The 13,192-nt window shown below is 41.6% G+C and overlaps 1 protein-coding gene across 2 annotated transcripts in view; it reads right to left on the reverse strand.

The window, feature by feature from the left end:
- The window catches only part of KDM1B (lysine (K)-specific demethylase 1B), a 74,583-nt gene that overhangs the window by 40,485 nt on the left and 20,906 nt on the right, over positions 1-13,192 (reverse strand). Inside the window, exons 8-9 of one of the 2 annotated variants that reach the window (XM_011967575.1) lie at positions 4,660-4,698; positions 2,494-2,704 (exon numbers count right to left, since the gene is read on the reverse strand). In XM_011967575.1, the coding sequence (XP_011822965.1) occupies positions 2,494-2,704; positions 4,660-4,698 (250 nt within the window). The remainder of the gene's footprint in view (positions 1-2,493; positions 2,705-4,659; positions 4,699-13,192) is intronic. The other variant, XM_011967576.1, reaches the window with a different exon arrangement.

Consider the following 13,192-nt stretch of genomic DNA (forward strand, 5'->3'; position numbering starts at 1 on the left):
TTTTTTTTTTTTTTTGTATTTTTAGTAGCTAATTTTTATTTTTAAATTTTTTTTGTATTTTTAATAGAGATGGGGTTTCACTGTGTTAGCCAGGATGGTCTTGATCTCCTGACTTGGTGATCCACCCACCTCAGCCTCCCAAAGTGCTGAGATTATAGGCGTGAGCCACCGCACCCAGCCTACTTATCTAAGTGTACAGTTCAGTAGTGTTAAGTACATTCATGTTGCTCTGTGCCACAGATCTCTGGAACTACTTCATCTTGTAAGACAAACTCTGTATCCATTGATACAGAGTGCCCACTCCTCACGGCGACACGTTTTTAAAATAACTTTTTTTTTTTTCTCGAGACAGAGTCTTGCTCTGTCACCCAGGCTGGAGTGTAGTGGCACAATCTCAGCTCACAGGAACCTCCACCTCCCAGGTTCAAGCAATTCTCCTTCCTCACCCTTCCCGGTAGCTGGGATTACAGGTGTGCGCCACCATACCTGGCTAATTTTTTGTATATTTTCTTTTTTGGTAAAGACAGGGTTTCACCATTTTGGCCAGGCTGATCTCGAACTCCTGACGTCGTGATCTGCCCACCTCGGCCTCCCAAAGTGCTGGGATTACAGGCGTGAGCCACTGTGCCCAGCCGAAAATAACTTTTATGGCATTTTTTTCTGACTATAAAATGAATAGGTTCATAGACATAAATAACAATCACTAACCCGATTATGTCAGTAGTGGAGTTACATTTAGGGGTATACGTTATCCTTATTTCTGTGTCTATTAACGGAGAATATTCATATAATAGATATCTGCCTTTGCAAAACCGGAAAAAAAATGTCATGAAAGTGTCGTTTTCTAACCTGCTTTTTAATGTGTACAATATCATGAATACTTTCCTGTGTCACTACATATGCATTCAATGGCTGTATAATATTTTCTTATTATTTAACCATTTCCCTATTGCTAGGCATTAAATTTCATCCAATTACTTCACTATTACAAGCAATGTGAAAAGAAATTTCTTTGTACCTAATCTCTGGGTTTACGTTTGATTAGCTGTTTAGGATAAATTCCTAGAAATAGCACTGCTGGGTCAAAGAGTCTCTGTTTTCCAGTTTTTGATGCACGCTGCCAAATCTTCCTTCGTAAACATACACTCTCCCTAACAGTAGTCAAGTGCCTCTTCATCACATCTTCGTCAACCCTGGGAATTACACTTTAGCTTTGATTTCCACCACATCTAGATTTCAGTGTTACTGGTAAAAAACAACAACAAAAAACAAAACCTTAAGACAGGACCACAGTGCAAAAATCTATTTGCATAATCAAAAATGCCATTTGTTCCTGTCCAGGTGTAGGAAATCCAGAATTCTTGCTTCTACACCAAGAATTCAAATGTAGAATTTTAAAGATGCCTTTAAAGTAAATAACCAGGCCGGATGCAGTGGCTCACGTCTGTAATCCCAGCACTTTGGGAGGTCGAAGGGGGTGGATCACTTGAGGTCAGGAGTTTGAAACCAGCCTGGTCAACATGATGAAACCTCGTTTCTACTAAAAATATAAAAATTAGCCAGGTGTGGTGGCATGTGCTTGTAGTCCCAGCTACTCGAGAGACTGAGGCAGGAGAATCACTTGAACCTGGCAGGAGGAGGTTGCAGGGAGCCAAGATCGTGCCACTGCACTCCAGCCTGGGTGACAGAGTGAGACTCTGTCTCAAAAAGAAAAAAAAAAAAACAATTAGCCAGGTGTAGTGGCACATGCTTGGAGTCCCAGCTATTCGGGAGCCTGAGGCAGGAGAATCGCTTGAACCCAGGAACTGGAGGTTGTAGTGAGCCGAGATCGTGCCACTGCACTACAGCCTGGGCGACAGAGCGAGACTCCATCTCAAAAAAAATAAAATAAAGTAAATAATCAAAAGCATGCCTGCCCTGCAGTTTTTTTTTGAGAGTAGGTCATTTTTCTGGAATCACCAATGGCAATAATTAGAGGCAGAAAGACTCAGAGGAAAAAGGACTGCTCATGTAGTTGAAAACTTTTTCCCGGTAAGTCAGAGTTCATGTTATCATTAAATGAGACAGCAATCCAACTTCCAAATAAACACTCATTAAGTCCTGTAGATAATTAGAGTGTTGCAGGTTTTCCAAATTACTGAGGAAAAATTAACCACACACTATACATAAATGATATGACTGATCCACAGTACAACCATTTCCATGAAATAATGAGGGGCTTTATATCATAGGTCACATACATTTTAAAAAATAAATTTTATCTACTTATTTATTTTTAGAGATAAGGTCTCGCTATGTTGCCCAAACCGGTCTCGAACTCCTGGCCTCAAGGGATCGTCCTGCCTCGGCCACCCAAAGTGCTGGGATTACAGGCATGAGTCACTGTGCCCAGCCTGCACATTTAAAAAAATCCTTTGCATTTTGCTTACTCATATATTCCCCAGGGAGGGGAGTGGGGAATGGAAAGCAGGGAGTCCCAGGAATGGCTCTCACCGTGCACGGAGGGGGCGGCCTTGGAGTGCTCCAGCTTCCCAGGGCTGGCATTGCCAGTGGCAGCGGCGCGGTTTGTGCTGGTGCAGGAGGGGCTCATGCCAACACAGTCAGGGTAGTAGGCAGACAGCAGGGGCGCTGCCACGCTGTCTTTCAGCAAAGGAGGTAGGATGAGCATAGAGTACCACCAGTGATTGGAAACTTCCAATACTCTCTGCAATGGACCAGGCAGGAAGAAGACAGACAAGCACAGACAAGAAATGTACAAGCAGATTCTGCCAAGGAAAGAGGGTTCTCTTCGTTTTATTCATCTTTAACCCACTATGCTTTTTCTCGCTCAGACTTAACAATTCTATTCCAGAGCTCTACACACACAGATGTAGAAACAAAAATGGGCTGATAACACCTGGCGAGAATGTCTCCCAAGCAGAATTATTTCCGACATACAGCAACAGCCTCCCTTATCCCTCCCCCAAAATAAGCCCCCCAGCGCCAGGTGAGTCTGAAAGCTGTGCCCATTTACTAGATCGCAAGCCTAGGTTTAAGTCTGATGTGAGAAATGTATCTCTGCTCAGTAATCATCTATCATTCAAGCCCCACGCCTTTAACTTAGGACCTCAAGATAGTTAAAATTGGGAAACTGGGCATAAAAAATAATGCTCCCAAGTAGTAAGTATTACTGCTTTTTGCCAAAGGCTACTAAAAAACCCTCAGAGGGAAAAGTACACTGCAACCATCAGAATAAGATGCCAAATGTAGAACTGAACAAAAGCAGTTACTTTCAGTCTTCAAATATGTGATCCTGTTCCAGAGTTGACTTAACATATGGAGTCAACAAATCAGAGCCTTCTCATGATGACTACTGAAATAAAAAAGAAAGTCTATGTGGCTTCTAAAGCAACACTGCCACAATCCATGGTAGACAGGCTTTTCTAAATGCAATCCGACACTTATGCTCCAGGAATTCAGGAAAAAAAAAAAATGTCTATTCTGGAGCCTAGAAAAAAAAATCTGTGTGTGTCTGTGTGTGTACACACACACATATATACATAATTATATGGTTTTGCTGGGCCCCTACTCAAATCTCCTCTTGAATTGTAGTTCCCATAATCTCCATGTGTCATGGCAGGGAGCGGGTAGGAGGTAATTAAACCATGGGGGCGTTACCCTCATGCTGTTCTTCTGATAATGAGTTCTCACGAGATCTGACGGTTTTACAAGGGCTTTTCCCCCTATGCCATCATGAAGGACACATTTGCTTCCTCTTCTGCCATGATTCTAAGTTTCCTGACGCCTCCCCAGCCATGTAGAACTGTGAGTCAATTAAACTTCTTTCCTTCATAAATTACCTAGTCTCAGGCAGTTCTTTATAGCAGCATGAGAATGGACTAATACGCACACACACACCCTTTTATATAACAGAATGGATTTAAAGTAGATTTGCTAAAAGACAATGCTGTCTTTGCCGGAAAAGCTATCGTAGTTCCTGAGTTTCAGACATCTAGAACAATCCAGTCCTGAATCACTGAAAATCAGAATGACTCAGGATTCTAGAAACTCAAGAAACCCAAAATTTAAAAAACTCTTTTCTGAAATAGTCACTGAATCTGGTTACATGGTACACTGGAGTTTGTCAACTCAGGTAGCAAAGTCTTATGAAGACACAGGAAATGTGACCAGCTTTGCCAGCTGGAAGTACTGCTCCCCCTTCCATATCTGGGCGAGGACAGGACAAAGCCAACATGCTGAGGTCAGAATGCACAAGAACACTCCTGCAGCTGAATCCAAGCCAAGACAATCAAATTGTGGCCCTCTTGTGCTTTTCTTAGGAGGACTCAAGTGGAGAAAAGGTCACAAAGTCATCCTTGAAAAACAAGTAGAGCAAGCCTGAGCCCTAGAGCAAGGCAGGAGAGCTGTGTCTTCCTCTTCATTTCCTTTTAAAGAAAACCAATAGAACTTTATTTTTATTTTTTAAGTTGGGGGAAAGACTACCCATAATATCACTATTGCTACCACTTTCATAATATAGTTATGATCATGTAAGATTAAAAAGTCACTGATCATCAACCAAAGAGAAAGAAATTCATGAAGCTGTTACTATCATTTCCTTATAACACTTATCATCAAAGATGCAATTAACCCCAATCCACAGCATGCGGAAGTACTCACTAGATCCTCTGGGAGGGAACAATGATCTGAGGTCTCCGGCTACAAAAGAAAACCAAGTGTTAAATTAGGGTTGCTTATAAAATAGTCTCAGGTATCAATTTATCTTCAGTAAGATATCTCTTTTCACCTATCAGGCTGGCAAAGAAAAACATTTTGATGAAACAATGTATAAATGAGAGTGTCCGGAGGCCTGGCTCTGTGGCTCACGCCTATAATCCCAGCACTTTGGGAGGTCGAGCAGCACTTTGGGAAGTCAAGGTGGGCGGATCACCTAAGGTAAGGAGTTTGAGACCAGCCTGGCCAAAATAGTGAAACACTGGCTCTACTAAAAATATAAAAATTAGCCAGTCATGGTGGCGGGTGCCTATAATCTCAGCTACTGGAGAGGCTGAGGCAGGAGAATCGCTGGGATCCAGGAAGTGGTGGTTGCAGTGAGCCGAGACTGCGCCACTGCGCTCCAGCCTGGGTGACAGAGCAAGATTCCATCTCAGAAAAAAAAAAAAAAGTTAGGGTGTGGGGAGACACGCACTCTCATAAGGACGTTCCTGGTGGAAAATAAAGGCATATAACAACCATGAAGGGTGGTGACAAAATACAAACATTTTTCAAAATGCACAATCATCTGACATCATCTTTTATAACTGAAAATACATATGATACATCCAGCAATTCTAACTGGGTTATATTTTCCAGAGACAGACTCTTGTATATCTGCATCAACGAAAGTATTACAAAGTGTTCAAAGGAGCATTATTTGTATTCAAAAAAAGCTAGAAACTGGCCAGGCTCAGTGGCTCATACCTGTAATCCCAGCATTTTGGGAGGTCAAGGCAGGTGGATCGCTTGAGCCTAGGAGTTCAACACCAACCTGGGTAACACAGAGAGACCCCCCATCTCTAAAAAAATTGCAAAACTCAGCCAGGCTTGGTGGTGCATGCCTGTACTTCCTCAGGAGGCTGAAGTGGGAGGACTGATTGAGGAGTTTGAAGTTGAGGCTGCAGTGAGCTGTAACAGCACCACTGCACTCCACCTGGGTAATGGAGACTTTGTCTCAAAAAAAAGGAAAAAAGCTAGCAAATACCCAAAGGTCATCAACAGTACAATGGACACCCAAATTGTATTACAGTCAAACAATGGCATGTTGCACAGCAATGAAAACAAAGTACAACCACACATTACAACATGGATGCATCTGACAAACAATGTTGCGCAAAAGAAGCTAGAACAGGCTGTGTGTAGTGACTCATGCCTGTAATCCCAGCACTTTGAGAGGCCAAGGTGGGTGGATCACCTAAGGTCAGGAGTTCGAGACCAGCCTGGCCAACATGGTGAAACCTCGTCTCTACTAAAAATACAAAAATTAGCTGGGCGTGGTAGTGCGCACCTGCAATCCCAGCTACTTGGGAGGCTGAGGCAGGAGAATCACTTGATCCTGGGAGAAGGAGGTTGCAGTGAGCCAAGATCGCACCACTGCACTCCAGCCTGGGCGACAGATCAAGACTCCGTCTCAAAAACAAAACAAAAAAAGAAGCTAGAACAATCACAGTGTAGGATACCATTCATGTAAAACTTAAAAGCAAGCAACAAAACAAAACAAAACAAAACAAAATGATTGTAAGTCAGGAAAGTAGGCAGTTACTCTAGGGCAGCAAGGGTTACAGACTGTGATTAACAGTGACACGGGGCTTCTAAGGGGCTGGTGTGTGTTCAGTTTCTTTCCTGGGAGCCAGCTAAATGGGTACTTGGTGAAAATTCATTGAGCTATGCATTTTGATTTGTGCATTTTCTGTATGTTCTATTTCACTAAGAAAAGTTGCCTAAATAAACAAGATTGTCATACCATATGGCCCAGCAGTTCTAGTCCTTGGACTATATTTCAAAGACACTCCTGTCCTTGTGCCAGGCAAGAAGGCTCACAAGTAGCATTTGTACTTAACAGCCAAAAACTAGAAACAGCCCTTATATTCATGAACACAAGAATAGATACACCAAGGTAGGTTCACATAATGTAATACTACTCTTTGGTATTAACACACCAAATTTTTAGGCATCGACATGGATGCATCCCCAAAACCTTAATGTTGACTGAAAAGAGCAAGTTAAAGAGGAATATAAACAATTGTGATATAATTTGTAACCAGTATAAAAATAGGCAAAACTTATGTTACTTAGGGTTTCAGAAATATGTATTAACTCTATAACAAAAAGCAAAGGAATAAGAAACACAAAATTCAAGGCCGGGCGTGGTGGCTCACATCTGTAATCGCTGCATTTGGGGGGGCCGAGGTGGATGGATCACCTGAGGTCAGGAGTTCGAGACAAGCCTGGCCAACATGATGAAACCCCGTCTCTACTAAAAATACAAAAAATTAGTTGGGTGTGGTGGCGGGCACCTGTAATCCCAGCTGCTCAGGAGGCTGAGGCAGGAGAATCACTTGAACCTGGGAGGTGGAGGTTGCAATGAGCTGAGACTGTGCCACTGCACCCCAGCCTGGGTAACAAGAGTGAAACTGTCTCAAAAAAAAAAAAAAAAAAAAAAAACCCACAAAATTCAGGACACTGTTTACTCCTGTAAGGGAAAGAGAGGAAGCATAATAATAACTACTGAGGGAGGGACAAACACTGGAGGGAGGGACAAAGCCACTGGGAGCGCTCTGTTTCTTCAACTGAGTAGTAGGGAGGTACACCAGTGTTTGCTTTTATTCTTTCCTCCTTACATGCAAATTGTAATTCTTTGTGTCTATAACGTATTTCATCTTAAAACAACAGCATCTACCCTTTGATACAGAAATTTCATTTGTAGGAACTGATCTTACAAATAAATATACTCAAAAATAGCACAGATAGAAAGCTTTTCACTAAAGCACAGTGAGGAACAGTAAACGTTTAAAAGTAACCTAAATGCCCTTCAACAGCACTAAATTAAGCACGGGACGTCTGTTCAGTGGACTACTTATGAGACAGCCATTGAAGAGAAAGAAGGGCTGAGCACAGTGGCTCACACCTGTAATTCCAGCACTTTGGGAGACCAAGCTGGGAGGATCACTTGAGGCCAGGAGTTTGAGACCAGCCTGGGAAACAGAGCAAGACCCTGTCACTACAAAAACATTAAACATTTTAAAAAAATTAGCTGTGCATGGTGGTGTGCCTATGGCAAGAGGCTGAGTCGGGTGAGAATCACTTGAACTCAGGAGTTTGAGGCTGCACTGGGCTAAGAGTATGCCACTGTACTCCAGCCTGAATGACAGAGCGAGACACCATCACTTAAAAAAGAATGAAATAAAAATAAACAGAAGGAAGAGATCTTTATATTCTTATATGAACACATCTTTTAAGACATATTAAATGAGAAAGAGCAAGATCAAAAACGGTGTACAGAGTTGTCAACTGTTCTTTTTCATGTTATTCTACAAATAAACCTTCACTGACTTTCTCCTTGACAGCACACCACACTGAAAACCAAAATTACTCAGGGTCAATAAATATCATTTAAATTAGTATTTCAAAAGTTCAGGTTATGGAGAACACTCGATTCATACTGGAACAGTAAGATGAAGGGGTCTCAAAGGAGGGTGACTGGGTTGGGGGACAAGATTTGATATTATCCATAGAAGTTGAAATGTAAGGGCTGGGTGTGATGGCTCACATGTGTAATCTCAGCACTTTGGGAGGCCGAGGTGGGCAGATCACGAGGTCAGGAGATTGAGACCATCCTGGCTAACACGGTGAAACCGCATCTCTACTAAAAATACAAAAAATTAGCTGGGTGTGGTGGCGGGCACCTGTAGTCCCCTTGCCACTGCAATCCAGCCTGGGTGACAGAGAGAGACTCCATCTCAAAAAAAAAAAAAAAAAGTTGGAATTTAAAAAGACTATAAAGGCTTTTACTAAGGTGAGGTGAGAAGAAAAGTAATTAAGTTTTCAAAAATGTAAGGAATCTGACACCTCTGAGGCCCTCCTGGAAAAAAATGCTTGATGTTAAAATACAGCCAGCAAGGTTTCAAATCAAAATAAAGAACCTGGGAGAGAGGGAACTACGGTAAGAGAAATTACAGAGAGCAGTAAATCTACATAAACATGTAAGTGAGAGTGAACAATGGAGGGAATACAGTTATAGAAAATAATAAAATCGCCAAGAAAACTAAACAAAAAACAAAACCATAACAAAAATTGGGAGAGAAGAAAAGAAAGTGTTATATAATTTATTTTTTCTGATTTCATAACAGGGTATTGACCAATATCATCTAAAATTGAAACATGAAGTTTTTTTTTTTTTTCAAGTTAAGAGTGATTTCAACTTTTTTACTTTTCTTCTTGGAACAGGGTCTCACTGTGCCACCTAGGCTGGAGTGCAGTGGTGCGATCTTGGCTCACTGCAGCCTTGACCTCATGGGCTCAAGGGTTCTTCCCACTTCAGTCTTCCAAGTAGCCGGGGCTACAGGCGCACGTCACCAGGCCCAGGTAATTTCTGTATTCTTCACAGAGACAGGGTCTCGTCATGTTGCCCAGGTCAAACTCCTGCCTCAGCCTCCCAAAGGGCTGAGATTACAGGCATGAGCCACTGTGCCCAGCTGATTCCCACTTCTTATTTTCATATTTTCTTAACCTTTCAGAGAGTTTTTAGAAACTTATTTCTTGGGATAAAGAAGTATTTTATGTTCAACAATTTCTTATTTCACTTTGGCTTCCTTTTCTTATTTTAAATTGATGTTATATTAAACACAACCAACTTAGAAAACAAAGTGTGTATAGTACTATTCCTTAACAGGAAGCTCTTTGTCAACCAGGCCTTCTCCCTGAATATACACAGAGGTACACTATATAGATACTCTTGAATGAATCTCACTCAATGGTGGTTATTTCACAATGATGACTGCATGCATTTTTTCTTTGTTCTTTTCTACATTGCTGGAATTTTTCAATAATGAACATATATCATTTGTCTAAAAGTAAAGTTATTCTACAGAAAACCTTGGAGTTTTCAAAAACTACTTAGAGAAACTGAAAGTGACGACCATCACCCAAGAAAAAATTTAAAAAACAAAAAGCAAGGCATAGTTTGAATTAGTAGAGATCAAGTCAAAGTTGTCCATTCAATTGTCAGCAAGTAAAAGAGAGGTCAGATTATGGATCACTCCAATTACAGTTTAGTCAAAGCACAGAACAAAATGTAAAAGTCACAGCTAGAGTAGCTGAGAGCAGTGGCTCACACCTGTAATCCCAGCACTTTGGGAGGCCAAGGCAGGTGGATCACCTGAGATCAGGAGTTTGAGACCCGCCTGGCCAACATGGTGAAACCCCGTCTCCATTAAAAATACAAAAATTGGTTGGGCGTGGTGGTGAGCACCTGCAGACCCAGCTACTCGGGAGGCTGACGTGGGAGAATTGCTTGAACCTGGGAGGCGGAGGTTGCAGTAAGCCTAGATGGTGTCACTGCACTCCAGTCTGGGCAACAGAACGAGACTCCTTCTCAAACAAAACCAAACCACAACAACAAAATCACAGCTAGTATTGACTAATGTAATATTACACAAATCACCCAAAATCTTAAAAAATTATCTGAAACAATTTTTAGAATCATCGCATACACAGGCTGACTGAAAATGGCTAAAAAAATAGAATCTATTAAAATAGCTCTTTTTGACTGTTGCTTGGCTGAACTCTCCTTTAAATATTATAATGAAATGCCACTGAGTCAACTTTTCATTGTCAAGTAATCTGGGACACAGGTAGTTAGTTTAGTGCCACCAAGACATTGTTCCTGCCAGCTGGACACGCTCCCCTATGCCTCACATGTTCATGGTATTTTCATTGGTCAGTTCCCAGCTCCCAACAGTGCAGCCACACAGCCTGGATATGAACTGCCCACGCCCTCATGTCAGCTCCCTCCCATTTTTTTTCTCTTCCTCTTCTCAGAGAGGCCTTCCACTTTCAAAGTTGAGTTCCAGAATCAATCATGGGCCTCACCCTGGGCAAGACAGCAAAACCCTGTCTCTATTTAAAAACAAAACAAAACAAAAACAAAAATTAGTGAAGCATGGTGGCATACACTTGTAGTCCCAGCTACTCGGGAGACTACGGTGGCAGAATCACCTGAGCCCAGGAAGTCAAGGCTGCAGTGAACCAGGATTACGCCACTGTACTCTGGCCTGGGAGACAAGAGTGAGACTCTGCCTTACAAAAAAAAAAAAAGAAAGAAAAATATCTAGTGCTAAATGGAAAGATTTTGGAAAGGCTCTTACCAATTTCAGGAATCTAATCCCATGCTTAGATCAGTGCTTTCCTTCCCTCAGTCTCAAATCACCCACATCAAGAATAAAAGAAGGGATACCAAGATAGAGCCCACCAATATTAAAAGGAGAACAAGGAAACAGTACGAACAACTTTAAATTAAAAATGTGACAACACCGATGAAAAAGACAAGCTGCTTGAAAAACATAACCTTCTAAAATGGAAAGAAGTCATAAACCACCTAAATGGCCATATATCTGTTAAAGAAACTGAATTTGCAATTTCTGAACTTTTTACAAAGAAAGCTACTGGCCCAAATTGTTTCATTAGTGAATTCAACCAAACACACAAAAAAAGAAGTAATATCAAACTTAGACGACAAACAAAATAGAAAAGAGGATATATTGCTTGTTTCACAGAGCCAGCATAACTCTGAAAGCAGAACCTGACAAGGTTATTACAAGAAAGGAAAGTAACAAAGTATCCAAGACACAGATGCAAAAATCTTTAACAAAATTCAATCATATCTGGGAATACATAAAAAGAACAATATATTAAAAACAAGTGGATTTTTTTCCCCCAGGAATGCAACATTGATTCAACATTCCCAAATTGGTGTAATTCATTACATTTGCTGACGAAAGAAGAAAAAGCAATGGTCATCATAAAAGATGCATGAAAACTATTAGCCCACGTCTGTTCATCATAAAAAGTTATCAGCAAATTAGGAAGAGAAAAGGAGACTGCTCAATCTCATAAAGAATGTCTACAAAAAGCAATAGCCAACACTGTATATGATACTGAACACGTTCCTCCTGAAGTCAGGAACAAAGCAAGGTGGTCTGCTCTCATCACCTCTATAGAACACTATCACTGGCGGTCCTGACCAATGTAGTAAGGCAAGAAAAAGGGAAAAAAGACTGAGAAGAGGTTTGTAGACAATCATGATTGTTTGTATGACTGATTTGCAGACAACCCAAAGGAATCTACAAAAAGATCTATGAAACTTGCTAAGTGAAGTTAACAAAGTCTGTGGGTACGAGGCCAATATACAAAAGTCGATTGTATTTCTATATAGTCGCAACAGTGCACAACTTGAAAATGGAGTTAAAAACAAATTTTATCAGTCAGGTACAGTGGCTCACGCCTATAATCCCAGCACTTTGGGAGGCCGAGGCATGTAGATCACGAGGTCAGGAGTTCAAGGCCAGCCTGGCCAACACAGGGAAGCCATCTCTACTAAAATACAAAAAATTAGCCAGGTGTGGTGGTGCGTGCCTGTAGTCCCCGCTACTCAGGAGGCTGAGGCAGGAGAATTACTTGAACCTGGGAGGCGGAGGTTGCAGTGAGCCAAGATCGTGCCATTGCACTCCAGCCTGGCGACAAAGCAAGACTCCGTTTCAAAAAATAAATAAATAATAAAAAATAGGCCAGGCGCGGTGGCTCATGCCTGTAATCCCAGCACTTTGGAAGACCAAGGCAGGCAGATCACCTGACGTCAGGAGTTCGAGACCAGCCTGGCCAACACACTGAAACCCCGTCTCTACTAAAAATATAAAGAAATTAGCTGGGCATGGTGGTGGGTGCCTGTAATCCCAGCTACTCGGGAGGCTGAGGCAGAAGAATTGCTTGAACCCAGGAGACAGTGGTTGTAGTGAGCCAATACGGTGCCACTGCACTTCAGCCTGGACAACAGAGTGAGACTCCGTCCAAAACAAAAAAATCAATCAATTTTATCTACAACTACGGGAAAAAAAAATAAGTGTCTAGAAATAAACTGAACAAAGGCATAAAAGATATCCTCAGTGAATATTAGAAAACACTGTTGGAAGACATTAACCTTTAAAAGATGGAGACAAATACCACGCCCATGGGTCAGAAAAGGGGATCAGGAAACATTTTCTGTAAAGGACCAGATAATAAATATTCTAGGCTCTGTCGCAAATACTGTCATTGTAGCATGAAAGCAGCCAATACATAACAATGAGCATGGCTATGTCCCAATTAAAACTTTATTTACAAAACAGGTATGGTGCCAGGAGCAGGAATGAGCATGGCTATGTCCCAATTAAAACTGTATTTACAAAACAGGTGTGGTGCCAGGTGCAGTGGCTCACGCCTGTAATCCCAGCACTTTGGGAGGCTGGGAAGGGAGGATCACTTGAGGCCAAAAGTTCAAGACCAGCCTGGGCAATACAGCAAGACCCTGACACTACAGAAAATTTTAAAAATTAAAAATAAAATAAACCAAACCCAAGCCCAGCAGAAGAAAGGAAATAACCAAGATCAAAGCAGAACTAAA

This window comes from Mandrillus leucophaeus, unplaced genomic scaffold, assembly GCF_000951045.1.
Source record: "Mandrillus leucophaeus isolate KB7577 unplaced genomic scaffold, Mleu.le_1.0 Scaffold800, whole genome shotgun sequence".
In the NCBI taxonomy this organism is placed as follows: domain Eukaryota; kingdom Metazoa; phylum Chordata; class Mammalia; order Primates; family Cercopithecidae; genus Mandrillus; species Mandrillus leucophaeus.